At 40.4% G+C, this 25828-nt stretch overlaps 1 protein-coding gene across 9 annotated transcripts in view; it reads left to right on the top strand.

Moving 5' to 3' along the window:
- The first annotated feature begins 1869 nt into the window (after window positions 1-1869).
- Window positions 1870-25828, top strand: part of dgkh (diacylglycerol kinase, eta) — a 55958-nt gene continuing 31999 nt past the window's right edge. For 4 of the 9 annotated variants that reach the window (XM_055059815.1, XM_055059810.1, XM_055059814.1 and 1 more), the window contains exons 1-5: window positions 1870-2088; window positions 2907-3074; window positions 14605-14715; window positions 15982-16140; window positions 21391-21471. In XM_055059815.1, coding sequence (XP_054915790.1) covers window positions 2041-2088; window positions 2907-3074; window positions 14605-14715; window positions 15982-16140; window positions 21391-21471 — 567 coding nt within the window. In that variant the 5' untranslated portion in view covers window positions 1870-2040. Of the gene's footprint in view, window positions 3075-14604; window positions 14716-15981; window positions 16141-21390; window positions 21472-22086; window positions 23097-25828 lie in introns of those variants that run through there. The other 5 variants (XM_055059819.1, XM_055059813.1, XM_055059812.1 and 2 more) reach the window with 3 other exon arrangements.

Below are 25828 nucleotides of genomic sequence, written 5' to 3'. Positions count from 1 at the left end.
GTAATACCATATAATGTAACTACCATATAATGTGAGCTGAAATTGTCTTGGAAAAATGGGCTGTGGCACATTTTTATCACACAAAAGACAGTATAAAATCCAAATGCCCATAGTTTATTATTCTGCTTATTTAGAAAGCAATAAATATTTTTATTCCAGCAAAATAAAAAAATAAAAAACATATATTATTACTTGAACCGTATTAGCAATTTTTTAACCTATCTATAAACTATTCAAACATTAGTTTATCTTGAGTTCTGTTTTATTTGTTTTTACTTAATTTTGATGTCTTTTACATTATTTTTTTATATAGTTTTTACTAATATCGTAAAGTTAACTAGGACAACATAATTTAATTAGGATATTCAATTTTATGTTAAGTCTGTTTATTTGTGTCACACTACATTTTTGTGCATTTTAGAATGCTATTATCTTGTTAGCTTTCTTCTCTTGGGGTTTCTATATTACATATACAATATTGGTTCACTTTTATTTTTTCAATTCTAAATTGAAACAGGAATTTCTTTGATTTGCCAACTTTCTCCAAATTCTGTCCCAGGTTCTAGCACAGTGTTTCTCAATCTTTTTTTGGGTCAGCGCCCCCCTGTCCATTAACCAGGTCAATTACTGGCCCCCATCAAATAATTTGTCTGCTACTTTGCACTGAATATTATTGTATTATTAATATTACTATCACTATTGTTGATGTTTTGATTGTTATGCTTGTTTCTGTATTTATCATCTAAAATAATTTTTCAGAGAACAAAAAAGCCATATGGACAGAAATTATTTTAACAGGCATCTGTGAAAAATGCAATGGACATTCAACTTAAAATGTGTAGGCCTAATCAGAGAGGAAAATTCTTGTTCTGTACCATTTTAGTTATTAAATCTTTCACAAAATGACCAGATAAAAGATGCACAACAAAGCTAGTTTAAAGTTTAAACTATTTGCAAAAAAAAAAAAAACTGTGCTTTGCAACATTAAACATGGGTAGAACTGCACCTATGTAATCATAACTCTTCTTTTCAGTGTTTCTGACAGTTTCTGGTGGTGCAGCTCTGTGCTGCCTTCAGGAGAATGGGACATCAGAGTATCATTCATAAAATTTCACCCACATGGCATTTATTCTGTAAACCAGTGTTTTCATTGGAAAAACAAAAAATTCCAGATCCTTTCAATGCCATACAAATATGGGACAGAAACATGGATGATATCTTTATGGAGACCTGACTATTGATTAACAGTTTTACTGGACAGACATAGCTCTTAATCGCCCCCGTTGAGAAACGCTATTCCAGCAGAAAAACCACAAAATACCTACAGGTCACACATTTCATTTTAAATTTAGATTATAATTTTATCATGTTGGCATCAGATCGGCACAAAAATATGCAGTACCGCAAAGTAAAATAAAATGAACACATTCAAATCAAACCTGCAGCACAAATGAGACATTTAATGTTTTGGGAATTTATGAAAAACCAAAATGCTTTTATTGAGTATATCTATATTGTATCTTTAATTGATATGAAACACCCTCCTTCCAACCTCGATTTGGACCGAAGTACACTCACGAGGGTAAAAAAAAAATACAACAAAAAAACAAAACTCAAATGAAAAATTTTGACAATATCCACAGCCACTGCTGAGCATCACTGCTGGTCATAAAAGACCCCAAGCCAATATGTCCATCACTTTTAATGCTGCTTGACTTTTGTCACGCGCAGCGCTAGAAGAAAGAAAGAAAGAAAGAGGGACAGAAGAAAAGAAAGAAAGAGAGAAAGGGGAAGAAGGAAGGAAAGCGAGCAGCAGGGGGAGAAAAGAGGCCACGGTCCGAGCTGAGAGGGAGGGAGAGAGAGAAAGAGAGCGGTGGGAGGACACGGTCCGGGCTCCATGTCCTGCTTCTCCTCCTCGGCGCGCACACGGGGGTGGCGAAGAGCCAGGGCGGCGAGGCAGGTTGCTGAATTCCTCCACCTTCACCCCTGTTTTGTTTCTTCTCTCTTCCCCGGAGCGGACGCAGGACGAAGCCCAGGACTATGGAGGATGTGTACCCCTACAGCCGCAGCCCAGTCTGGGAGGAACTGGTTAGTAAAAAGTCCGACACCGGCCGGAGGGACTTTGTTTTTAGCCCTCCTCACTTCGGTGGCTCTTCTTCGGTGTCTCTCCACAGAAAAGTGAACGGTTGGACTTTGTTTTCACGAACAGTGAGCTGGAGCTGTTCGTGTCTCGGTGTCTCGTTGTTAGTTCAGAGTTCAGAGCGCATTGCTTCTGTCGCTCAGGTTTTTTATGGGGGTCTCTTAACACCTCAATAGGATTTCATCGCCAGAGGTCTTTTGTTTGCTCAAGAAGAACAAATTAGCAAAGGCTAAATGTAAAAATTGTATCTCTCGTGCTTTGTCTGCTACATTACGAGTCACACCATGATGATTTTTACTCACGTCTGTTTCTGGTTAGTTGTCGTTATTTGCTGCTTGTAACACAGTCATGGAGTTTGGCTGCATTGTTGTGAGTTATTGATAAATAAATGTAGTGTGACTCCGGTTCGTGGCGCTGTCTTTGTGGGTGTTGGAGGGAATCAGCCACTAGGGTCTGCCCTGCCGCGGACCAGTCCGCGGGTTGACGGAGTGGACGAGGCGGTCTCCACCAGCCTCAGTCGGTGGGGACTGGCTGGCCACAGCAGCCATCTGTCGACCCGAGTTGCGGGGAAATTGTGGTCTCTCCACCCCATAGCTTGTCCCCCTATGCGTCCGCCAGCCCACTCAGGCTCCAGAAAGCATCATTGCCTCAGAGACGTGGAGAGATGACAGCGAGGAGAGACGCTTCCTCCCGCCTTAAGGAGAGGAAGGGAGCCGCCGACCCACCGAAGTCTAACCCCGACTGGTTTTCCCCTTTTCCCCGACAGGAGCCGGAGAAAGGGGCTGTGTCATCCGCCGCGGGGGTGCATGCCCATGTGGTGGGCGCTGTCGCCGGGAGCGGGGCGGCGGACGAGTCCTCCGACAGCGAAGCAGAGCAGGAAGGCCCCCAGAAGCTGATCCGGAAAGTGTCCACCTCTGGACAGATCAGGAGCAAGGTAAGAAACATCTGTCTGGATACTTGAACGTCCTCTTTGCATGTGCATCACACCTCCTCCAGGTGTTCCCTCAGCAAGCGGGTTGATCAAACTGCTGCCTCAAACATTCAACAGATCAGTGCGCGTTCATGACTTTTAGCATATGGGTTTTTGCTGGTGTTAAGGAAGCATGTAGCATAATGTCTGGGCAATACTGTGCCAGAGATCTTCTCTGTTTTGCAGACAGACATTAAGAGGCTAGCTTCTTGAGAAACTTGGTAAAACCTGTTGCTGAACTCATTGAGGATCGTTCGGTGCATTTTCGAGTGGACCTGAAAGCATCCTCGCTTCTGTCACAACGTTCAGGCGTACCCTGTATTTATATGTCAGCACTGTTGCCCTGCAGCAAAGTCCTCTGTTTGGATGTTCCCCCCATGCATGCCTGGGCTGTCTCCTGGTACTTTGACTATCCTTCACTGTCCTAGAAACATGCATAATAGCTGGTCTTTTCTTTCTAAATGATCTGTGAGTGTGTGCATGGCTGTTTCTGTTGTCCTTTGACGGACTGCCGACCTCCAACAATGTTCTGCGGAGGAAAGCGCATGATGCAAAGTAGCACTGAGAGAAACCCAAAGAACCTATTAGACATAGCACACTATGTTGCAGTCACAAGACATGGACACCATGGTGTCAGCTACGAACTCCTCTGTAAGATATTCTACCGTCAAATGTAAGGTAATCCGTCTGACTGTTGACTTTTTGTCCAAACTCAAACTAGGTCATCCACAGAACAATGATCCCAAAGATGCAAGAAAATCTGTATGAGACAAACTTATTGGATTTACTGTTAAAGGCTGCTTTATGGCTTGCAAGTCGCTAATTTTATCACCCTGTAAATACAGTTGAGTTTTTAAAACATACCGCAGTTTTGGAAGTTGACTTTCTCACAACCCAATGATGACTTTCTCACAACCCAATGATAACTTTCATAAAGCAGTGGATAAAATTCAAAATGTCATTCCCTTAGTGAACTGCCAAGTCTAAAGACTCGTTGCAGATCTGCTTTTGTCCTGCAGGACTTAATAAGCGGATGTTGCTCTAATTCTGTGACACCTAAGCTCACTTGGCACACTTCTCCTCTACGCTGTAAATGAGTACCATTCTCCCACAGCAAAGGACCCACTTAATTATTGACTGCTCCACTCAACCCCGTCTACATTATTCAGGATGAAGGCAGTTATTTTTAGTAACTTTGGGCAAAGTAGTCTCTGGCCTTTCCTAATCAAACATTCGTGTTTTCTTTGAAACAAAAACCCAAACTTTTAAAGCAGCAACAGTTGAAGGGACATCTCATACGCCTCCTTTTGGCTTTGTGACACCATGTGACCAATATGAGTCTGTCACATTTACAGGAGTTTTAGAAGAGAATGAGTAAAAGTTACGCTGATATGAGTCATCAAGATGGACAAGTGCGGTACAAAAGTATTGACAAACCTTAAATTTAAAAAAAATTTCCATGTATTTTGTTGAGATTTTACTACCAACATAAAAGTAACGCATACTTGTGAAGAGAAAGAAAAGTTAAAGTGTTCTATAAGGTTTTAGATAAAATTTGAGAAGTGTAGCCTGTTTGCAGCATGTATCTGTATTTTAATATATAGTATATTGCTCATATAGAAACTGATTATTTTTGCACATTCTTCTTTGAAACAAACAGCTCAGTCTCAGTCAAATTGATGACAGAATGCCAGTTTTCAGGCTTTCAATTGAATGAATGCCAGAACTGTATCGTTCTAACACATTCACATACAATGCGCTCCAATTGTGTATCTGTGGTTGCTGTTCCTATGGAAGGTGAACCTCCTGTGGTAGGGGTGTGAGGATTTATGCAAGGATGGACTGGGACCACACTGCTCTGTCCACACATCCACAAAAAAAAGTCTTAAAAAGTCTCACATTCATGTATTAAATTCAAGGCCTTAAAATGTTCTCTTATCAATTTTAAAAAATGAAGTAAGTTGGCATAATTTCAGGTCTTAAAATTAGTTGTGGCAGAAATGATCTTGTATGTAGTTTTTATTTCTTACAGGATTTTTCTGCCAGACAAAAGTTTTAGTTGTGCACAACTGAAAGCGTATTCTGTGACTCGAGCTGCTAATATACCCTTGCTAGTTAGCCCTTTTTGGGTTTGTCATGGGTAAGTGCAAATGCATCACCAGCTGGGTGAATGACGTTAGTTTTTGCCACAGTCTCACCTCTGGTGCCAGCCCATATAGCCCTGCAGGATCCCCTAAATCATGCCCTATAGTTATAGTTTTTTTTTCCTGTCTTAAAATTTAATTCAAAGTGGCATTAAAAAAGATCTTAAAAAGTCTTAAAATGGACTTGCTGAAATCCACAGATACTGTGTCTGCTACTTTACACCACCCTGCAGGCCAGTCAAGAATCTCTTCATCCTCCTGCCACAATAGCTTGAACCACTTCTGCTGTAATTGTATCAGCGTGCTCAGCATGTTGACATTGTACAACAGAGGTCTCCCACTTTGTGTGTGTGTGTGTGTCTGTGTCCTGTGACTTCCAAATGGATCACGCAGGCACTGACTCACCTAGTGTTGTTCCACTGGATTGTTTGCTTAACTCTGGACCAGGGCGCATGCATGTGTGTGTGTGTGCGTGTGTGTGTGTGCGTGTGTGTGTGTGTGTGTGCTTGTGTGCCCACTGCATTGTCCCCGCCCACTCTTCTTTTGTTCGCTATCTCCACGGTTCTTTGGTTGCCACAGACAACCACTTCTTCCATATTGGTCATCTCAGCGGTTGACATGTGTGAGGGGCACACACACATCGCTCTGTGGCTCTTAGAGCTGCTTTTTAGATTCTCACATATTTAATGTAGCCTGAATTGCAGGATGATTAAAGTGATCATGACTGGAAATCATAAAAGACAGAGTATAAGAAATAAAAAACATGGCAGGCATGTCCTACTTAACAAACCATTAGAAGTTGCATAAAAGCTTCTATGATTTTGAGATAATCATGAATGATGTATGAGATATCCAAACTGGTTGACTCTTGTTGGCATAGTTATAAAGTAATATTTTTCTTCAAGTATGTAATAAATGGTAACTTCAAAAATCTCTATTTTAGCTTTCAGCCATGAGTGACACATATAAGTACAAATAATATGGATGGAGTCATGGGATCATCTCCTCCCTTACAGCATTTTGTTATTATGGGTTCATTCACACCAGTCTTGTTCAGCCTGCTTTAATTTGACACCACTCAGTTTTTGTTTACATTTTGTGAAGAAGGAAGTTGTGCTCAATGTCTTCTTCAGAGAGTTTTGTTTTATTTCCTTCAGTGGTTCTTGTGCAGCGCCCCCACAAGCAAGGAGGGGAACAGGAACTTCAAAGGTTTTGGTTCGTTTGACTTTACAGCTATGCACCATTTTGTGTTTGTCATTATCACTATCATTCCTAAAATACAAGACAAATACATGAAAGTTTGTCGTTCTAACATGACAAAATATGAAAAAGGCATTTTAAACTTAATAACTCAAATGCTTCTGATGAGCAGGCAAAAACAGATTATTATCCTTCAGAAGTGGACCTCTGCTCTGCATGAGACTAGCTCATGTGTAAGAGCGAATCAGTCCCTTCACTGCCCCTGCTCTGCTGTCGTCTCCACTCTCAGCTCCCACCCTGTCATTCTGTTGCAGAACAGAACTTATAAATGTGTGACTAATACTGTGGTTTGTGATTGAAAGCAGAGCTAATGGCGTTCCACAGCACCGCCGCTCCTGTTGCTGCTCTGCGAGCCTCTGAGTAATCCAAAGAAGATACATTCTGGGGTTTTTTTTGCAGAGAATGAAAGGAAGGAGGTGTTGGAAGACGAGGTGACAGGGGTATTTCCATTTATGGGATGCATAGACGTTTCTTTTTAGACGAAAACTCTTTGTTTATCTCGCTCAGTGGGGAGTGTCGTAAGCTTGAAATTGGAAAGTCGTGGGTTCATTACCCTCTCACTCCTGCTACACATCGATGTGCATAAGAGAGTTAATTTACCATTTTAGATACAAAGTTTGGATCAGGATGTTGCACTTCAATAAAAGCGTGCTTCTTTGTAAAGAACATTTTTTCAATGTTTTCCAACGTTCTTGCCAGCCCCTTTCAGTTACCTTGGATTTTTCTCTCTTCCCTTCTGTAAACAGGCTCAGATATGCATTCTGGCAATTCTGGCAAATTCCATTTAGACCTGCCCCTCAGTGGAAGAAAGACCACAAGAGGTTGTTGGAAAAAAAAACTGCATTCAGCTTGCTGTGCAAGTTTTCTTGATATTTGTCTGTTAGAAGAAAAATATGTAAACTCACAAATTTATTTCAGTTAATTTTCAAATTTTTCACACCCTAAAGAGGCACACACACACATGCATGCACATGCACACACATACACATAATTCATTGACGCAAACCTTTGGTAGCCTTGTGGGTCTTAGTGGATGCATGTTACAAATATACTCACCTGTAAATCTTCACTTAGGATTGCAAAATGGATTCACAGCGACCCCTACAAAATTATCAAGAAACATTTTGAGTCTTATCAGTCTACTGCTAACCACACTTATATTTTCATTTGCTAACATCAATTTAGAGCCACCCATTTATAAGGAAATTGTCTGAGGTGAAACTCTCTTTGACACTACCATACAAGTTTGGAGCTGTTACAGGTCAAATTTTCATTTTCTCCATTCAGCCCGAAATTTCGTTTTGATATGTCATAAAAAATGCATGTAGTTAATAATCTTGGATTAAGGGTATTGAAAAAAGTGTTTGAAAGTTTTTTTTTGATCCATTAGTTGGTATTGAATCGGTTTTGAGTTGTTGCTTCTTTATTCCATCTTAATATTTTAATCCAACGCTAGAAAAAAAAAGGCTGCAAAAAGCTTGAGTTAATTTTTTTCCTCATCTTAGTTCTGGTATTTTCCGTCTTTCTGAGACAGTTTTTGAAAATTAAAAATGGTGACAGTGACAGACAAGAAACAAACAATATCTAAGGACTGCAAGTTGTTCAGATGTTCAAGGAGGCAGAAAGTATTATAGCAACCAATATGGTTGGCTGTCTGGAGATACGTTGAGCTACATCACAATCACAGTGCATGTTGTCAGTAACAACTGGAAAATGTTGTACTGTAGACTAAGGGTGGACTAAAAATGATGATGAGAGCTCCTCATGATGACAAATTTATCACCATAAATGATAAATAATATAAGTACACACTTCTACTCTAGACTGTCTAGTTGAAGCAGCGTTCTTAAGATCTGAAGAGATTTAGGAAATCAGAAAAAGAAGCACATCAGTTTGAACTTTATAGCAGAATCTATAAAAATGCACAATAAAGGCCTTCTTGTAGCATAAATGTGATCTTTGATGTTTTCATGAAACAAAAATCACTTCTTGTTCTTTAGAATTCAACATTGTGTCTCGTCTTGTGAGCTTTAGGAATCTGGCCTTTGATGAATGATTAATGGTATTCTGAAGTATAATTCTGAATCTGATTAATCTGGAGACTCCTGCGTGATTTTCACCCATGCAGAAGTCTTTCCGTCTCCTTGGTGCCTGAAGTTGAAACATAATAGCAGTAGGATGTGTGGGCATCCTTCATCATCCCCTCCACCAACTCGATACGTATGCAGCTGCCCATATGTGTGGTCTAGTTTCTCAAAGCAGATCTTAGACAGGGGAATTACCCCTCTCCCACTTTCTGGATTGTAATTTAACCATCAGTTCAGTGAAATTGTAGCAGGCCGTGGGAGTTAGGGGAGGAAGTGTACAGAGTAACAATTAGACAGAAACGAGAGGACAATATGCTCAGAGAATCACAGGAGCGTGGTGGAACCAAGGTATTAATGAGGAGAGAATTTGCAACATTTCAGCGCTGGGTTCTGAAAGACCTGATTGTTCTCCAGCTGGACTCAGCAATGATAAACCATTTGCTGACAGACGCACAGCAGAGTCTTGCTTCTAGTAATGAATGCTAAGACAGCGGGCTTCTCCCAACAGCCTCCCAGCACAGACAGATGTGTAGCCAGTCGGCTTTCTGGATGCAATTGCAAGAAGTTTAAGGTTAAAGATCATGACCTGAAACTGCCCAGCAGGGAAAGACTTTCTGCTAGGAAGCCTGGAGTGGAGGTGCAGGTATGTGTTCACTGAAGTGTTCATTTCTGTGTAAATGACTGCAGTTAGTGGATAAGAATCTGTGCGAATGTGAATAAATATTTGTGCTGTAGAATGAAAAATAATATCGTCTCTCTTGCTCAAAACGATCTTGCTGTGTTTCTTTGTTCATGACGTGCGACCTGCTACATCAAACTGTCTGCTCCCAAGTAAAGTAGTTCAGCATTCCTCCACACAGCCGGAACAAGAGCTGGGTGATGTGGACACAATTATGATCATATTGTTTTGTGGTTTCAAATGAAAAAAAAAATAGTATCTGTATTTAGAATTTAACTTTCAGAGCAGAAAAATGTAGGTGCTCTTTTTACAGTTAGGCTAATAAAATTATTTACAACTCTCAGACAGGGCAGATCGCCTCTGTTCATCCAGTGCAATTCCCACATGCAGAGTTGCAGATGGCAGATGTTTTATTTCTTGTGCAGCGTCTCCATACCTGCTGTTCAGCCTGTTGCACCTTTGATTTCTGATGGATTAGTTTTTCCACCTGCCTTGATGGCTGCAGCTGTACTTTCATTTTTGATATGGTACTTAGTTTCATATGAGATTTTCATCTGTGAAAATATGTAAGGCTGACCAAACACTATGATACATTTTGAAAAATAGATCCATAAATCCATATTTAGAATTTAACTTTCAGAGCAGAACAATTTCTCCAGTCAAAATGACTGCTAATTGTAATCAAAATAATTAGAAGCTTTGTAACTATTCATGTTTAGCATTTGCCCTTTGTATGCTAAACATGAATTCTGATTCACTATGAAAATGTAAAATTTTAGACAAACTGCATTCTGGCGCCGTATCTCACCATAAATTAGTTTGTCTTACCAGGAAATCATTTAGAGCTGAAATTACTGCTTCAATATTCTATGTAAAGTTATGTCCAGTCACTGAAGTTTGGATCATCTTTTGTAGGTCTTCAAGATGCTTTCAATTCACTGTCAATTTGGTTGCTTCAGTTATTTCACCACTCGGTGATAAACATTTGTAGTGCGCTGACAACATGCTAGCTAAAACAGCAAGATAACGGCAGATAACAACGGCAACTGGTGACAGTCTAAAGTCTGGCTGGCTCTCTCTGCAGTCAGGTTTCGTGCACATCCTCTGTGTATACAAAGAAATAATCCCTCCATACACAGACTATGTTGCCTTTTTGAACTGGAGGTCACCGTAAAGGAGGTTCAGGCTTAAAATGTCGTCCCCTGTAAGGGCTTAACGTAAAGAACATTTCACCTTAGTTTCTTCAGAGCATAAGTAAGCTCTGACTAGAGACAGGGGTGACAAGTCAGGCATATTTCAATAGTCTAATTAGACTGAATCCTCTGTGAGGCTCAGAAAGGAAAAGCAATTGGTTTAGGACAGCAATCTGGCACAGAGGAGTTATCCCATTAGAAGGACGGATGGCTGATCCAGTTTGCTGCGGCTTAGCTTCATGAAAGGACCACTCTTACAGTCAACAGTTAGCTTTCTGACTGGCTGCCTGTCTGGGTGTTATCAAAGCAGGACATGGGCCCGCTCAGCTTTCCTATAAGGGAACTCCAGCACCGCTCTTATCCAGCAGCAACAGCTGCTGGATTCATTTGAGCCGCCTATGCCTTTGTCCATTGTGTAAGCGTGTGTGTGTTTGTGCTGCTCGGAGGCCGTGTGTCACCCTGCCAGGAGCCAGGCACGGTGTGGGTGGAAGGTACATGTTGCTCAGGTTACTGGTTTCTCCTCAACACAGGACTTGCTCTCTGTCTCGTAGTTTAGCAGATGAGAAGAGCAGAGCACAGAGGCAAGCAGCGGGCTATTTATAGATCACTTCTGGCCTACTTGGCAACAGGAAGGAGATGAAGACAAGGAGAGGAACTATGGAGGCCAAGGAGGAGCAAAATAGAAAATAGAACTGGAGCAAAGAATGGTGGGCCATGGAGAATCAAGACTCCAACTTGGGACTGTGGAAACTCAAAGATGGTGGATGGAAATGTCGTTCATAAATATCAATCAACCTATCAATTTTATTTGTATGCCACGTTTCAGCAACAATGCAGTTCAAAGTGTGTTACATCATAAAAACACAAGAATAAGAAATTATGCAAAAAAACATACAGTGAACAATTCAGAAACCATTGACAAACATTACATATTGATGAATGCCATCATTAAAATTGTCAATACTGATATTCCAATATTCCAATTATTTTTGTTCAAAAGAAACTATAAACGGAGGGCTAGCCTTGATTTAAAAGAACTGTTTCAGCTGTTTTAAAATTTTCTGAAGTTTAAATCCTCAGTATAAATATATATTGAGGTTTTCATGCAGCTCTACTCAGTTTTGTTTGAGTCACATGTGACATGCTCAGTACACTACCCAGTCATCAAGTATTAGATGAGCACGTCATCTTTCAATGATCAGTATTAAGAGTACATGAATAAAGGAACTTCAGTCTATTCTTGTTTGGACAGCTTGCAAAGCAATATGCTTTCTACATAGACCACATGGATGATTCTTTTGGTTTAATTAATGCTATATCCCATGACTATCTGCAGCTAAGCTTCAAATTGTTCATATCCTTCGAATATTAAGTTTGAAAATTATTTCCATTCAACAAACAAGTTTGTTTCCAAAAGGAAATCAGTCGGGCATCTCTCCAAAGTGTTATGTTGGAGTATGAAGACGCACGTTTCCTAAAACTACAATCACTGGAGGCACTCAGGTGGCCTCCATTGTGAGATGACTAGCACCAGTTGGCTGGACCTCTGTTGAATTAGGCTAGGTGTGACTATTTCTGCAGTCACTTGTTTTATGTTCATATTTGCATCTGCATGTCATTATTTTTACAAATCAGTTTTCACTTTGATGTTTGTTTTGGGGTGTGAAGGATTGACAAAAAAAAAAAAAAAGGAAGCCAAATCATGTTGGCTGTGATTGATTTGTAAAATCTGAAAAGGGTCAAACATACAAGGAGGTGAATACTTTTAACAGACACTCGTAGGTTGATTGTTATTGTTCTATAGGTGGCTAGATTCAGTGAAATCATTACGCATTTGATACGATTTGATAGACAGGTACAACAGTAGCATATTTTATTTATTGTAACTTAAACAGTGTGTCCTCACATCCTTAAAAAGTCTTAAATTCATGTATCTAGATTTAAGGCTTTAAAATTAATTAAATCCATTTCAAAAACCTTAGTGACAAGTCTTAAATGAGAAACAAGATAATCTTGTTTGTCACTGACTTAACATAATCACTGCGTTCTGTGACATGAAGCGGTCGTGGTTACTGGCTCAGTATTGGCAGATGCCTGTTTTAAACTGACTTCTATTGGCCTTGAATCGTCGCCGTCATTAACAGCACTCTGCCTTGGAATTCCCTAAACTCCCATTTACTCAGCTTAAGTAGCAAAAAGGGAAGACCCTGAAGGTACCTCATAAGCTCAGCTATTTGCTGGACGTCTTACAGGTCTATATGAGGACATGATTTCATCCATTGGCTGCTACGATCCCACTTTGAATGTAGCAGCAGGTCAGCTGCTCAAGCCTTATATGGCAGTCGGCTTTGAGGTATTTCACCTTAATCCACTGCAGGAATTCGGTCTTACAACTTAGAGAAACAAACAGAGAGACTCGATGCAGGCATGGCTGGCTGTTTAGGAACATCCTCTCCGTCCTCTCCCTGTTCTGCTTTGTTTGATTCCTTGCTCTTCATTCATATCCAGAATGACAAAATAAAATGAAGTTCTTTCATTTTCTGCCCTTGTCAATTAAAATACCTTATCATCATGTGCTTCCAAAGCACACAGTGATCTCCCATCTTGACTGCAGAGACGTACCTGTGTGAGTGTGTTCTGCTGTGGTGTTTTCTGTGTTTAAGTTGACACAGCTGGTGGGCAGGATGTCAGATTCAGACCTCTACGTCTGTTTGTAATTCTCCCCTAACAGAGCGTCCTTCCTTCACTATAAATAGCTTCAGCCTGTGCGTGTTTGTGTGCGACCCGCCTCGCCTCGCTGCGCCTGTAGAGAATGATGTTCTTGATGCTGAGCGTTTGCATCTGTGGGCACTTGTGTGTGCTTAATCTGTGACGCGCCCACTGTTCCGTGCCCTGCTTTATTTGCTGTTTATGTCCAGCGTGTGTATGCGTGCGTGCGAAAGTTGATGGTGGTCGTAATGATGATGGCTCTGTGTACTGTTCCACATGGGGATTGATTCGCGGTGACACGGACACCGCTCGCGCCCCAGAAGACAGGAAACCCGTGTTCTTTTATTGAAAATACCTCTTTCAAACACCTCTCTGTCGACCTTTGTTTGATTATCTCTCTGCCTTCCCTCAACTTTATGTTCCTCCTGTAACGTGTCAACACCATCAGCTGGAACCATTACACGACAGCATTATGCTGAATTTGGGATTTCAGACGCGTGGTTTCACTACAGCAAACAGAAAGAGAAGCAGGGCTTCTTAATAGGAATGCACCGGCCCACTTTTTTCACTTACGATACTGATATCTGATCTAATGATTGATACCAATCCAATACAGAAAAATATTGTTGAATTGTCTTAAAATAATCTTTTAAAACTCAGACATAGATCTAGCCCACTTTAACTGTTGATTTAGCTATTCAAAAGTTACTTAGAGCTACAAAAGCAACATGTCTCTTGGAATTGAATTAGCTTGTTTTTTATAAGATTTACATTACAGCTTTTACTTAGATGTCATCACTCAGAGCACAAAGTATAGAATTAGACATAGAATTAGAATGGATCTGCCCTTATGGATTGGGTACAACCAGAGTTTTGGTCAAAATCAGAACCTTTAAATTAAACACCTTTAAAGCCGTCTTATTTATTCATCACTGTAAGTATGTGACGCATCTCTTTTAGGATTGTCAAACTGGCCTCCTCCAGTGTATGTAATATTCTGTAAGCGTTGTTGTGTTTAAAAGCTGATACTTCCAGAGTTCATTCTTCATCTGAAAGCTGTTGCTGCCTTCTCGGGTTTTTTTCCCCTTGCATCTGTTCACTCCATCTTTCTTTGTTACTCTCTCCTTGACCCATTGCTTCTCTGACTGATGTGTGTTTAAACCTCTTTAGAGAAATGAGAGATTGGTGTGTGTGTGTGTGTCTGTGTAATGGGTCTTTTTCTTCTCGCCTGTTCTTCTCCTCCCATGCGTAAAATTACAGCTCACACACAGAGCACACACACACACACACACACACGCAAAACAGCAGGCACTTTTTTATGTTGACAGATACCCGGAAGATGTTCCACATGTGAGAGTGAAGCTTTGTGTTGTTCTGTGATGGGGGGCATCCATGAAACCATTGTGTCTTTTCCCCCTGCAGACCAGCATAAAGGAAGGATTGTTGCTGAAACAGACAAGTTCCTTCCAGAGGTGGAAAAAGCGCTACTTCAAACTGAGAGGCCGAACTCTTTACTACGCCAAAGATGCCAAGGTAAGATGCCGTGCACTGGAGAGTGGCAGTTTGTAATGCAGACTAGTTTAGATGGGATGACCAAACTACTTTTAAAGACCAGCCTCATTTCTGACTTTTAACACTTCAAACAGTTCACTGTTGGGTTTGCAGACACTTTTCAGTTTGTTCAAACTTGGGGTGTTTTCACACCTGACAGTTCGGTCCGGTTGGTGTGGTTTGGGACCAAAATTGCAACATGTCTTACATTTTCAGTTGTGATTCTGTTTCACACTGATCTGTGTGAAAGTCAAACCTGTTCCTCTGCTCCCTTTGGTGGCGCTGCACAAAGAACCACTGAAGAAAACAACATTTCAACAAAGAAAACTTCACAAAATGTAAAAAAAATAGAGCAGAGTCAAATTCTAGCAGTTGTAGGATTTCTGTTTGGTAAACTCCCTCCCCCCAAAAAACAGGAGCCATTTCTCTTGCTAAGCTCTGGACTTGCGTGTTTGTTTTGGTTGTATTTACCCAGAATGCTCTTCCTATAGTGCATTCCCTGCTTTAGACTGGGGTCAGGTTCGCTTGGTGTTCACATACGCATTCAGAGTTCACTGAACCCAGACCGAGGTTTTCAGACAGACCAGAGTTTGTTTTATTGGTCCACATCAGAGTCTCATTACACATTCACACCTCCCCATAAGAACTGCCGTTCCTAGAAGAACCAAGTAGAGTTGGATTAAATCGGACTGAACAGGCCAGGTGTGTATGCACCCTTAGAGTTAGTCTCTTCAGTCATTCATAAAATCAAAAAGTGAGAATTTACTACCTGCCAACAGGGATGACCATCTCTATATGGACTGTTCTGGTAGCCTAGCAACTGGAAGTATTATGAGTTAATTTAGGAGCATTTTGATGTGTGTTTGCTAGTTTTAGATGAAGCTGGAATCTCCTCCTGTTTTCTGTCATTTAAAATCAAACGAAGCTGGCTCTGCTGAATGTAAATTAACAGTAATTATATCAAAATTACAGTAATATCATTAGGCTTTGTCAAACTCAATAGCTTTCTCTAATTGCTACAATTAGCATATCTGTGAAAAGCATTATGACGGGAAAATTGCACGTGAATCTGCAAATTAAGCGCATCCTAAGCTTTGTTTCATGCAGGTAAGAGTCCAGCTACCCACTTGAATCAAAAACAACTTTTCTATTCACAGTTGTGAACAACTCTTTCCTTTTCTGTTTTTTTAACCTAACTCTCATGGAATGAAACGCGTGTGTGTTTGTGTGTGTTTGCACGTGGACTAGTCTGGCAGCGCCTTGGCGCGGTGGCAGGAGCGGGCGCTGCGCAGGGTGTCCAGGAGCCGCGTGTGCTGGCGAGTCATGTCCGTGTGCTGGACGGGCGCGCGGCGCTCCCCCCCACCCCTTGGTGCCAGTGGATCTGAGGAGGGCCTAGTGAGAATTCGGGTCAGAACGGCTAAGCCATGGGGCCAGACCCACAATATGCAATAGTGCTGCATTCATGTCATAAGGCTGCAGAAGCGTTCAGTGCTCTTTAAGTAACAGAATAAGCCCTTATGGTTTTTCTGGATGGCATGAATGCGCTATATGTTAACATATAAGTCCAGATTTGGCTCCAAAGGGGTTTAAAGACTGTAAATCTTGAATAAGAGAATAGCATGGCTTTCTGTGACAGTAAAGAGGGACCAAAACAAGACTATTGAGAAGATGGTAGCTGCATTTAAATTACAAATGTGCTCAAAACTTTGTCGTTATTCCACTAATGTGAAAAATCACAATTTAATTGTTTCCATTAAATAAGAATCAAATTTAAAATCACACAAATAAGTTTTGTTCACTTAAGAAGTGATTAAAAACATGTCACACCACCATTCTCCTCCCATTTCCAGTTGTCTTCTTTGGTGTTTCTACCAGTAGTAACATCCGGTGGTTGATTATGTGACTTGTGTGATGCAGAAAAAAGTGTTTCCATTGCAGTTTTGCAAAACACACTAATTCTGAAACAGCCGAAAAACACCAAAAAAAACGTTGAAGAAATTGACACGTTTTCATCAGACAAATTTATTTTTGTACTTTCAAATTGCGCAGTTATGTGGTCAGCACAGTTAGTGGAGGACAAATCATAAAGCAAGATGATCGACATCCCAGATCAATCTGAAATGAGAATAAAATAATTAATTTGAAACAGGTACAAAATTACGAGTTTAACTTATTTATTAATGAAAAAAAAAACAATTTCAAATTACACAAATTGTTCATATGAAATGCAAGCTGCTTGTGCAAGGCAGCTTGGAAACAGTGTTTGACACAGGCTATCAAAATGAAGATAAAAACGAATAAACGAAACAATAAATCAGTCAGTCTAACAGTAATTGATCAAATGTCAGTAATCAGCAAGAGATTAAGAAATGAATATCCTTACTCTGCTTCTTCCCAGCGTTTGTTCATTTCTTTCCAAAGCCCATTATCAGTAAGTAAAGACAAAATTTCCAAACACCATAATGACACACAGCTGTGTGTCAGCAGGTGTAAGGAGCTCTTTGTTGAGAAAGTGGCTGTTTGTTACACTATCGATTTTATGTTTGATCCAAGACACAAAAATAGGAACAAACAACAGTCTAATCGAGGCACAGCAAGCCTCCTTCAGATGGGAATTGGGAACAAAATTGTACATACTGGAAAAACAGTAACTCCAGAAACAAAACCATGTAGAATCAAAAATATTTATGAAAGGAACATTTTATTTAAATGTGAAAGGTTGTAAAATGTAAAAAAAAAAAAAAAAAAAAAAAAAAGTCATGAAAACTATAAAAAGTACTTTCGGTTTGATCTGACTTTAAAAAAAAAGAAAGCTTAGATAATTATTTTTTACTTTAAATTATCTGTGAAGATCGAACAAAAGTGCCAGAGATCAGCTGAAGGTCAAATGAAAAAGCCAGCCAACAAGTCGTTCATTCATTATTCAGACTCCTTTAGAATCTGGAAATCATGTCTTCCACATCTGAACTATCAATAGTCTTTTTTTGGACCCATGTTGCTGCACAGTTTTTCTGTTCCCTGAAAAGTTTTTGGGTTTTCTGAAAAGCTGATTGATTGCTGTGATGCCAGTAACAGTTTTTCCAAACGTTATTAAGAATGTTTCGAACACTCTGCCTTTTACAAAATCATTGAATTGCGTTGGAAACTCCTGATCTACACTAAAACACTAAAAACACAAAATCTTATCAAGTTTTTTTCTTTTTTATCTAGTTTTGGTACAAATATCTTATTATACTTGAATTAAGAAAAGTAACTTTTTAGCAAGATATAGGAACTTGTGTTGAGTCAATAATTCCTTGATATTGATCAAAAGTACTACTTGCATATTAATCTGCATATTTCTACCAATGGAACTATTACTTTTCCATCAATATTAAGGAATCACTGACTTAAAACAAGCTCCTACATCTTGCTGAAAAATTTATTGTAAGTTAGATTTGTCTTAATTCTAGTGAACTAATATATTTGCATTGGAAACCAGACAAAACCTGCTTAGTAAAATTTTGTAGTTGCACAGTGTACCACACAAACCCTGACTACAGTAAATTAATTTTTTTTACAAAACGAAGGAAGTACGTTTGCAATTGGGTTGTTTTTTTTATTTTTCTTTATTTCAGCCAACAAGAAATTGACAAAAAAATAAAAATAAATAAATAAAAAAGATTTTATTTGTTCTAAAAATTTATGAGCAAAAGCAGTTGGTCAGTGAAGACAAAAAAAAAAAAGCTATTTTGTCTTACTGCATTTCAGAAAACTTCCAAACTTCTCTGTCGGGAGACTAATTTTATCTGGAATATAAAAGGAAGTCAAATCTTGTATCCGAGCTGTAGTTAGTGTCCACTGTCCAACATGTCCATCCTCTTAGTGTCTCTTAAGATGGCCTGGCTGGCTGTGCTGCCGTACAGAGGAACGCTAACCTCCTCACTGATCCTAGGAGAGGCTTCATCTCAGCAGCCTTCAACTCGTCCTCCTCTCCTTCATCCACCATCACCTAACTTAGACACAAAATCAGCATCAGAGCAAACAAACACATCCAACATGTTTGAGATTTGAGCCACTTTAAGATGGCAGTTCTCCATTAATATTGGGGCCACTCTGACTAGCAGTTAGCATTAGCCTCCATGAAAACGAATCAGATGAAATCTTTAAGTGTTACCCAGTACAGGCAAGACGGCATTTGTTCATAACTTTCCCACAGAAACCTGATTTTAGAAATTTGTTGTGAATGAAACATAACAATGGATTTCAAAATGGAAAAGAACAATGACAAGAAAGAACCTATCTATTCATCCATCAGTCCATCCGTCCGAGTTAGTGACTGTACTGGAGCCTCTGTGGTTCTACGGTCCATTCCAGAAGGCCGGTGTCCGGGTTTTGTCCCCAGCAGAATGAGAGCTGTGAAAGCTGATCCCAGGATGAAGGAAAGGAGGCTAGCTCTGACTGCTGTCATGCTGCCACTCAGCACAACTGTGGAATTATGGGTAACACAGGTCTGAATGTCTGCATCTGTCCACACATCTTTCAGCTTTCACCACGGCTTTACGCACATACAGTACATACACACACACATAAATAAGTGTGTGATGTTGTGAGTAGTGCTGGTGGCGTGATGGTGAGAACATTCATAGAAAAATAGCAAGAGAAGTTACAATAACATGTCGCTACCATACAGACACCATCCATGCTTGCAATCATCCCAACATCTGCTATGAACACACTTGTAGCTATATGTGGAAATGCTGACACACACACGCACAGAGTAAGTGTTGGCTGGAATCCCTCCCTCTCCAGCCAGGCCTGTGGAGATTGTTGTTGACTGGGAATTCCCTCTGACAGCTGTAGCAGCTCACTCCTCACACACACGCACGCACGCACGCACGCACACACACACACACACCCACACACACACACACACGCAAACAAACGCACACGGAGTCAGAGGGCATTCCTTTGACGACATCAAGTTTTGGCCCACAGCCGTTTCGACTCAGTGACATGCCTCACACAACACAGCGCAGGTAGCATATCGTGTTCCTGTTTGTAGTCGCCAGCTCTCCAGCTCCAGCTCCTCCACCACCCAGATTTTACTCACACACAGCCGCATCCATCACGATCATCTACAGGCCATTCTCATACAGGAAAAGAGGCGGAACAGCATAGAAGGGAGCTCTAGCTCCTCAAAAGGTGTTGATTTGTGGTGAACATTTCTACAGCTAACAAGCTGACATGTTCTTACTTATTGTAAACTTTTATTTTAGGTGTTTGTTTCAGGTTGTGACCTACCATGGTCTGATTTGTTTAAAAAAAAAAAAAAACTTCGATATGAAGGTTTATTACTGTAAAAAACATTGATATCAAACACTTTTGATATCAATGTTTCTTCTGTTAGCTAGCTGTAAGTTAAATAATTGATATAATAATCAATAATAATACTTAGTTGTCAAAGCTTCTAAAAAATACTTACCATCTCAATTGTTCCTTTAAGCCAGAGTTGTCCAAAGACTGCGATTCAAGAACAACACAAATTCTGAAGATGTTTTTATTTCTAATCAGGACAAAATTAAAAATAAAATAGACATTTTACAATAGAAAATATAGGCTACAACACAAATTATTCAGTAGCCAGGCTTTTTATGTCACATCTATCCAGCAGGCTTGGATGCACCCTGATCTGCTTTTAATGAATTTATTCAACTTGTCTTTTCAATTAAAGTGACGTAATTATTGTTTGTGTTGCTCAGAATTGACAAAAAAGCTCTAGTATGTTTTTAGTTAATTCTGAGCTTTAAAATTCCTTTAAAAATTCACAAAGTGGACTCGTTTCCTTCAAAGGGGTGAGCCTTCAGAACCCTTTTTATGTTTTGGATCGACAATAATTTACATCCCGTTCCAACAAAAACTGTGACTGCTGATTTAATTAAAGTTTTACAGCTTTGTTTATTGTTGAGCAGGTAAAAAAGAAATCACTGTACTTTGCTTTTCCTTCTCCCACCTCCTTTTCCTTTTGGCAATGTTGGCCCATGTCACAAAAAGCTCATACACCCCTGAGTTAAGGATTACCTCTGTGTCATATTTAAAATACACAGAAAAATAACAAGTTTAAGAGACAGTGACTAATAGGGAAGCTTAATCCTGCTAGTGGGTGGTTAATAATAAGCTGTGTGCTGATTCAGTTTGACAATATCATAACAGATGGCGTCAATTAATGATATGTGGCCATAACCTGATCCCTTCTATGAGATTAGATTTGATGAGGGAGGACTCCATATAGTTCAGAATGTGTAATATAATACCTAAACCGGTTCACTTAGTGTTGTTTATGACTTATCTTTTTGCATTTGTTGAAATTAATGAAAGAAACTAAACCAGTGAAGTGATACTCAGCTTATGCTGGCTTAGAAAAATGTTAGTAGACAGTGAGAATTTTTTTTTTGGCATTGTCCAGAAAGTGTTGTCCTTAATATTTGACATAGATTAATTTCCATTTTATATTACAAAGTTTCCTTCTACGCTTTGCATCACATTTGTCCTCATATTGCAGTTCATGACAGGCTCAGCTTAACCTGATGTGTTGTACATAATTGTAAAAAAAAAGCTTATTTTTTTGGTCTCCTCTCTCTCCTTCCTCTTCATGACTGGCCCCTCTCTTCGCTGCAGTCCCTTATCTTTGATGAGGTGGATCTATCAGATGCCAGTGTTGCAGAGTCCAGCACAAAGAATGTCAACAACAGCTTCACGGTGAGTGCTTCTTGCTGTCTTAATGCACACATACACACACAGAGTTACAGTGGAGATAAAGACAGTCACAGCCAACTGTTAAACTGTCCTCCATTTTCCTCACATTTTGCAGGTTTGGTGGGCTTACATTGTAGTCGGGGGCGAATCGAGAATAGAAACTTTACCCAACGCCAGCTTTAGACTCTTGCTGGTCTAAAACCTCTTTGGTTTTTCATAGCCATCTAATTTTTTAGACCAGTTCCAGTTTCAATATTAGTCTGATCTGCAGACAACATTTTTGGATAAAACATTAAGTAACAGCAGAAACACTTCCAGGTAATCAATAAAAGATTATGGTGTCATGACAAGTCAAGGCAGGAACGTTTTTTTTTTTTTGAAAAAACAGGAGAATCTCCATATTTCACAAATCACAAAGTTCTTTGTCAGTGCTCTGTCATTGGGAATGTTTTGAGAGAGTCTTGTAAAAATTAATTTCAAGAATTTAGAGGGGTTTGCTCTCCCCATTTATTCCCCACTCTACTCCTCCAGACTAGCAGCAGTAGCAGTAGTAGCTATGACATGGTACTTTGTGCCTGGAAAATACGTAATGCTTCCCCTTTAAGGTTGGCATAATTTACCATCAAATGTCGTCAGCTTTTATTCTGTCAGAAAGCGCTCACTCTCAGTCTCTCTACGCCTTGAGGTGGGGTTTTATCAGGCTGCCGCACAGGAAAATGGGCTTTGCTTGACATTTTGTTACATTTTCCATTATAACTTCATCACACTCTTCTCACCAAGACATTTCCTCTGGAGGGAAACAAAGCCATGTGAGTTGTTGCTCATTTTGCGTGTAGGAGGAAGTTGAGAGTTATGAGCAAAAAAGAAGAAAGGATAAAAGCAGAAAGTGAAAGGGTTTGTGGTGCCCTCTGCTTTCTATAAATGACTCTTCCTCCCCAGGGTTGTTGCTATAAAAAGAAACAAAGAGGAGGAGGAGGAGGAAGGCTTGGGAGCATAGCCCCAAGGGGAGCGTGCGGCTATTTTTAGCACTGCCTTGAAACGCTCCGCTGAGTGCCTACGTGTGCCTGCTGCATGCATGTTATGATGGGGATCACGCACAGGGATGGCAGGATGGTGGTGGCCAGTTCAGTATTTTAGATATTTAGAAAGAAAATCCACAGATGTTTTAATACTGTTGATGGAGCTGAGCCAGAACGGAAAGTCACGGTTTGGCAAAGGTTGAGTACATACTGTGAAATAGTATCTAAGGTGATCAGAACAAAAAGAGAAGTAAGTGATGGAGAGAATGAACAAAGAAAAGCAAGAATGTTGAGAGATGAAAGCAGCAACTGGACACGTTCTTGGTGCAAAGGCAAACACTCCGAAAGGGAGAGCAGCGAAGGAAATCCTGGAGTGATGTCACTTTGCCGCTGACTGCATTCGTACACATGCTCCCGAGGGGAAAGGAGAGAGTGTGTTTGTGTCTGTGTGTGTGTAACGTGGGGTTGGAGGGGCGCTAGAGAAAGGAGTCTTGAGCCAGATCGCGGCGGGAGCGAGTGGCAAGACAAGAAAAGGGAGAGGAAGGAGACCGATGAAGAGTAAGAGGAAGGGAAAGACAGACGGAAGAGGAGGAATGGTGAAGCAGGAAGGTAACGCAGCCGAATTTGTTGTTCACCTGCAGATGTTTTTTTTTTCTGTTTCTTTTTTTTTAATGCATGCCCACCGACCAGGGGAACACCAGGCTTCACTGTTCAGAGCAGAGACACGGCTGCCTTCTGGAAATCCGCACAGCCTGTCTGTATTGCTCTGCGCCGTCGGGAGGATGACTGACGTCCCGGCATTCTCTGCGCCGCTTGGTAGAATTCATTGAGTCATGTCTGTGCAGAGATGCTTCACACTTCATGCTCATCCGTGTATTTGCAGGTGTGCGTGTGTCTGTGCATGTGTGTAGGTGTGTGCGCATGTGCGTGTGGTGCAGAAGTCTCCTCAGGGCAGAGCAAGGACATTCTGGATGTGCAAACAACATCAGGAAACCTTATTATAAGAGCTACAGAGACATTCTACTCTCACCTATTAAAGCTTCCACCTGCAACCGTTTCAATGCAACTGAACAAACACAGTAATAGTAATAAAGTAGTAACATGAATAATGTAATGCGTTGAGAAAATTATTTATTGGTTATTAAATATTTAGGGTGAAGCCTCTTGAACAAAATGTTCCGTCCGGGCGAGTCCCGACCTGACTTGAAGTAGTCTTCCCTGTAAACGCAGCCGACGGTTTCTCTGTTTCATCTTATTTACCCTCTTAAGCTGCAACATTGATGCATGGATTAAAGCAGAGCTAGTCAGTGTATGTGCATGAGTGTGTATGTGTGTGAGTGTATTGATGAGGCTGTTGTAGCTTGCAGACGGAGCACCTTGAGCTCCACGTGAGGGAGCAGCACTCAGCCCAGCCCAAACACTGAAGTGTGGGCAGGAAAGCCCGCCTCTCGGATTCCACGTCGGCCCTCTCGCCGCCCCGTTGAGCCCTTTGTGAATTTACAGGGAAATTCACAACAAAGCGCTCTGTTTTCCTCTGTGTATTCCAGCTGCTGCTTGGTATAAAATAGCAATTATTTTTTGGGGGGTTGTGAATATCCACTGCATTCAACTTTAGTATCTTAACAAGAACCTATAAAGATTTTGGGTCATTGTTAAAGGCTCACAGGGGTGCTCTGTTGATGAGTTAGGTGTCATTTGTTATCTCTATTTGATTTCAAGTTTCATCACAATATTTTGTGGTACTCTTGTGACGAACGTGACAATAAGAGCTATTTGTTTCTTCTCTTTTTAGCTAGTTGTGTGTTTGCGGTTGTGTCACAGCAGTTACAGCCCCACAAACACAAACACTGCACTTGAAAAACATTCCCACGTGTTATACGCTCCTTATGGACAGCAGTCACATGAAGAAGTGTGATTTGTGTCACTAAGCTGCTCACAGTAACTGCATTCAATCTTATTTTCAAATTTAATGGTGGCACTCATTGAACAAACAGCTGAGAAAATAGATGAAAATAATGCGGACAGTTTTTTGGGGAGGGTTTAAGCATCATCAGTTGTAATTTATCGGGATGCTATGGAACTCTATGCCATAGCTGTTATTATTATTCAGCTGTGTTTTTCACAAATGTTAGTACAAAACATTCTGACCTGAAAGTTTTCTTTTTTCACAGCAGATTCCTGAGCTGCTAAGTTAGCCTCTTTTTGGTGCCACTTGTTACTGCACAATGCACACTTGCCTGACCCATTCATCTCTGAAGGTCACTCATCAAGAGTGCTTTTCTGCACTTGAGAGATGCCTGGCACCATTTCTTCTTTCAAAACAGCCATTCCCAGTTTCCCCTGGCAACCAGACTTATCACTGCTCCGTTCCACATGTCGGACACAACAGAAAAGAAACACGCGCACACAGGAATGCATGCCGTGTGCGCTAACATTCCCGGTCACTGCTCAGAAGTGAGGTCGTGTTGTGATGGCCGAGAAACAAAAGAGCGACTTCTCTAAGGAGCAACAGAGACAAACGAGGGGGAAAGGCGGGCAGAACAGCGCAGCCACTTGTGCATTGTAACCGACTGAATGCCTACATTTTCTGCTAACATGCACAGACACAGAGCTGCGTGAATGGAGTGTCGCTTTCAGTAATTCAGGAGTCATCGTCTCCACTTAACAACGGAGGAAGAAGGCTAATATAATTAGCTTTGTTACCAAATGAGGGGGAGGGATGACAAAAACACGCCTGGTGCTTAAAAACCTTGTTTGTTTTGAGAAGTTTTTAAGACTTTCCTTTCAGCTCTCAGCTAGATCAGTTGCTGCTGAAAAGTTGGTTAACAGAAGAATGAAAGCAAGCGACAAATTCAATGAGTTTCATTTTAAAACACTTGTATCTTCAGAAAGTCTTTGTCAGCTGTGGGCAGGAAAGTCCTCCACCTCATTTGCTTTTGTCGCTCCTCTTTAAATTTCTTATATAACTTAAATTATATCAGCTGCTTAAGATAGTTTGAAATGTTAGCTATGTGATCCATTTGTGTTTGTTTGAAAATAGTAGCAGCTCTCATGCTCACATAAGGGGAAGTCACATTTGTGTCCAGTATTAAAAGAAAACTGTCTTGACCTCTCACAGCAATGAGAAACATGTTTCTTTGAACCGACTTCAGAAAATGACTCTTAATTTTGATTTCAGAATTATAGCTTGAGTGAGGGTGAATAAAATTTGCTACAAAGTGGAGTGGGTTTTGTAAGTTGGTTTGAAGAAACACTTTTATTTCCGTGTGGGAGCATTTCTTGAAGTTCTGAATCAGTTTTGGGAGGAAAAAAAGCTTCACAAAAAGCAGAGAATGCAAATC

The sequence above is a fragment of the Poeciliopsis prolifica genome, unplaced genomic scaffold (genome assembly GCF_027474105.1).
Source record: "Poeciliopsis prolifica strain line A6 unplaced genomic scaffold, Auburn_PproV2 SCAFFOLD056, whole genome shotgun sequence".
Taxonomy (NCBI): domain Eukaryota; kingdom Metazoa; phylum Chordata; class Actinopteri; order Cyprinodontiformes; family Poeciliidae; genus Poeciliopsis; species Poeciliopsis prolifica.
The sequence above is the reverse complement of the archived record's forward strand: the minus strand, read 5'-3'. Positions and strand labels throughout refer to the sequence as shown.